The sequence below is a fragment of the Scylla paramamosain genome, chromosome 38 (genome assembly GCF_035594125.1).
Source record: "Scylla paramamosain isolate STU-SP2022 chromosome 38, ASM3559412v1, whole genome shotgun sequence".
NCBI lineage: Eukaryota > Metazoa > Arthropoda > Malacostraca > Decapoda > Portunidae > Scylla > Scylla paramamosain.
Window position 1 is genome coordinate 14391235 of NC_087188.1, and position 2500 is coordinate 14393734.

General features: G+C 46.4%; 1 protein-coding gene across 4 annotated transcripts in view; it reads right to left on the bottom strand.

Moving 5' to 3' along the window:
- Positions 1–1934, bottom strand: part of LOC135091863 (uncharacterized) — a 44208-nt gene extending 42274 nt beyond the window's left edge. For 2 of the 4 annotated variants that reach the window (XM_063989902.1, XM_063989903.1), the window contains exon 1: positions 1730–1933. In XM_063989902.1, the coding sequence (XP_063845972.1) occupies positions 1730–1802 (73 nt within the window). In that variant the 5' untranslated portion in view covers positions 1803–1933. Of the gene's footprint in view, positions 1–1729 lie in introns of all 4 variants that reach the window. The other 2 variants (XM_063989900.1, XM_063989904.1) reach the window with 2 other exon arrangements.
- Between the last annotated feature and the right edge of the window lie 566 nt (positions 1935–2500).

Consider the following 2500-nt stretch of genomic DNA (forward strand, 5'->3'; position numbering starts at 1 on the left):
GCCATTTTTAAGTGTATTTTTCCTGTTAATAATGCAGAAATCTCGTTAATCTGTCACTAGAACCCTACAAACATCATTAAAAACCCTTGTCACTTATTTAAAAGGCCGAAATCTGAAACGCTTCACTCTCTCACCGCGACAATTTTCAAAGGCCACAGAGATGAGTAGCCGAGTTCTCAAGAATATTTCCCCTGTTAATAATGCAGAAGGCTTGTTAATCTGTCACTGGAACCTTAAAAGTACTCTTGTAAACCGTGTACATTCAAGTAGAGCCTTTGAAAAGCAGTGGAGATGCGGAACTGATGTGTTGCAGAATATGGACACCCCCCTCCCTCTCTCTCTCTCTCTCTTTCCTTCTGACGGCGGGAGGAGCAACGGGTCTCGCGAAACAAAAGCTCCACGAAACACGACGCAGGAGATGCAGCGGCTGATAGGAAGGAAGAAACCCGCGGGACCTCTCTCTCTCTCTCTCTCTCTCTCTCTCTCTCTCTCTCTCTCTCTCTCTCTCTCTCTCTCTCTCCTGTTCCCGTCTCAGCTCCACGCGTTCCTCCTCCTCATCCTCCTTTTCTTGCACGCGTCGTCTTCTTTTTCATACCTCCTCCTCCTCCTCCTCCTCCTCCTCCTTCTTCTCCTCTTCGTCCTCTACATTCTTCCTATGCTGTCCCTCCTCCTCCTCCTCTTCCTCCTGTATTAATAGCAACATTTCATAGGTTCTCCATATGTTTCTCCTCCTCCTCCTCCTCCTCCTCCTACAGCTACAGAGGGAAGGAGGGAAGGAGGGAGGGAAGGAGGGACTAGGATTTTCTTCTCGTGTCCCAGCTGTCCTTAATAACAGCGTATGTACGTGAGCCGCATTGTGTGTGTGTGTGTGTGTGTGTGTGTGTGTGTGTGTGTCCCGTCACCGCCCGCCGCCCTCCTGCTGTTGTTGTTGCTGAGTCTACACACACACACACACACACACACACGCACACTCCGCGTCACACCAGGTGCACAATGCAAATCCCAGACAATCCTGCGTTCTTGTGCTGGAATGTTGGTAGTGGTGGTGGTGGTGGTGGTGGTGGTGGTGGTGGTGGTGGTAATGGTGGTTGTATTTAATGAGATGTTGATATTTTTATTGATGGTGTGCTAAAATTAATGTTGGTGTAGGAAATAATTGTTGTTGTTTTTGTTGTTGTTGTTGTGGTGGTGGTGGTGGTGAATCTGCATCTAACTCCTTTTAATTAAGACTCATCAACACCACTCATTGTCTCTCCACGTGGTGATGACGCTAAGGACCTTCAACACCACCATCATCACCACCACCACTATTGTCACCACCACCATCATCACCACCACTGTCACCTTCACCGTGATTAATATTTACACCACAGTTTATAATTTTTCATCACCATCATTATCATCACCATTACTCATTGCATCACATTTTATAATTTTCTTTTCTAAACACAATAACATCACCATCATCACCATCATCACCATTCCGTCTACCTCACCACTGTCACCATTCCTAATTGCATCATTACTTGTCATCATCACCAACAGCATCATCACAATCATACTGTATTTTAACTATCAACACCTACCACTGTCACCACCATCACCACATTAGTCACGTCACCACAACTGTCATCATCACCATCACTAATAAAAGGATGAAATACAAAAACACACATACACACAAACAAATACACACAACACCATTAATAACACCAAAAAATCAACTTACCATAATGAAAAAAGACAGTAAACACCACTAAAGACTTCATGGTGTTGCCGCTATGGTGCCGCACGGGAAACATCACCACCGCACACCACCACACCACACCACACACACCACAACAGGTCCTCACAGCAGCTACAACACGGGGGCAGAACGGAGAGCAAGCGGCGCACAACCGTCCCCCTCAAGAGCTCGGAATCTACTGAATTTTTCAATGGATCTCTGGGAATGAATGGACCTCGTGTGTACTCAGAGGGGGAAGTGGAGCCATGGGAGGTAGACAGCCGCGTACCTGGACCCAGAGCCGTGACTCCACTTCCCCCTCGCTCTACCTGACCAGCGTTCGTCGACTGAGCTGAGACTTAACGTAACCTTTGATCTTTTAGAAAATGTTCTTCTCTTTACCCCGTTAGTCGAGGAGATAATCAGGAGTTATAAGGAGGAGGAGGAGGAAGAAGAGGAAGAGGAGGGAGGTTTGCACTTTCTACCTGTGCTTTCCAATGATGTGACAGGTGATTCGTCTCTCAGCCTCCTCTTCAAGACACCTTTCCTCCTCCTCCTCCTCTTCCTCTTCCTCCTCTTGAATTTCCTTCACTTCCTTCCTTCTTTCCTTCCTTCTCTCCTCATATTTCTAAGTTTTTTTGTTTATTTCCTCATTATTTTTCATCAGTTTCTCTCTCTCTCTCTCTCTCTCTCTCTCTCTCTCTCTCTCTCTCTCTCTCTCTCTCTCTCTCTCTCTCTCTTTCAAGTTAGTTGCTAGTGGTAATGCAAGAGGAG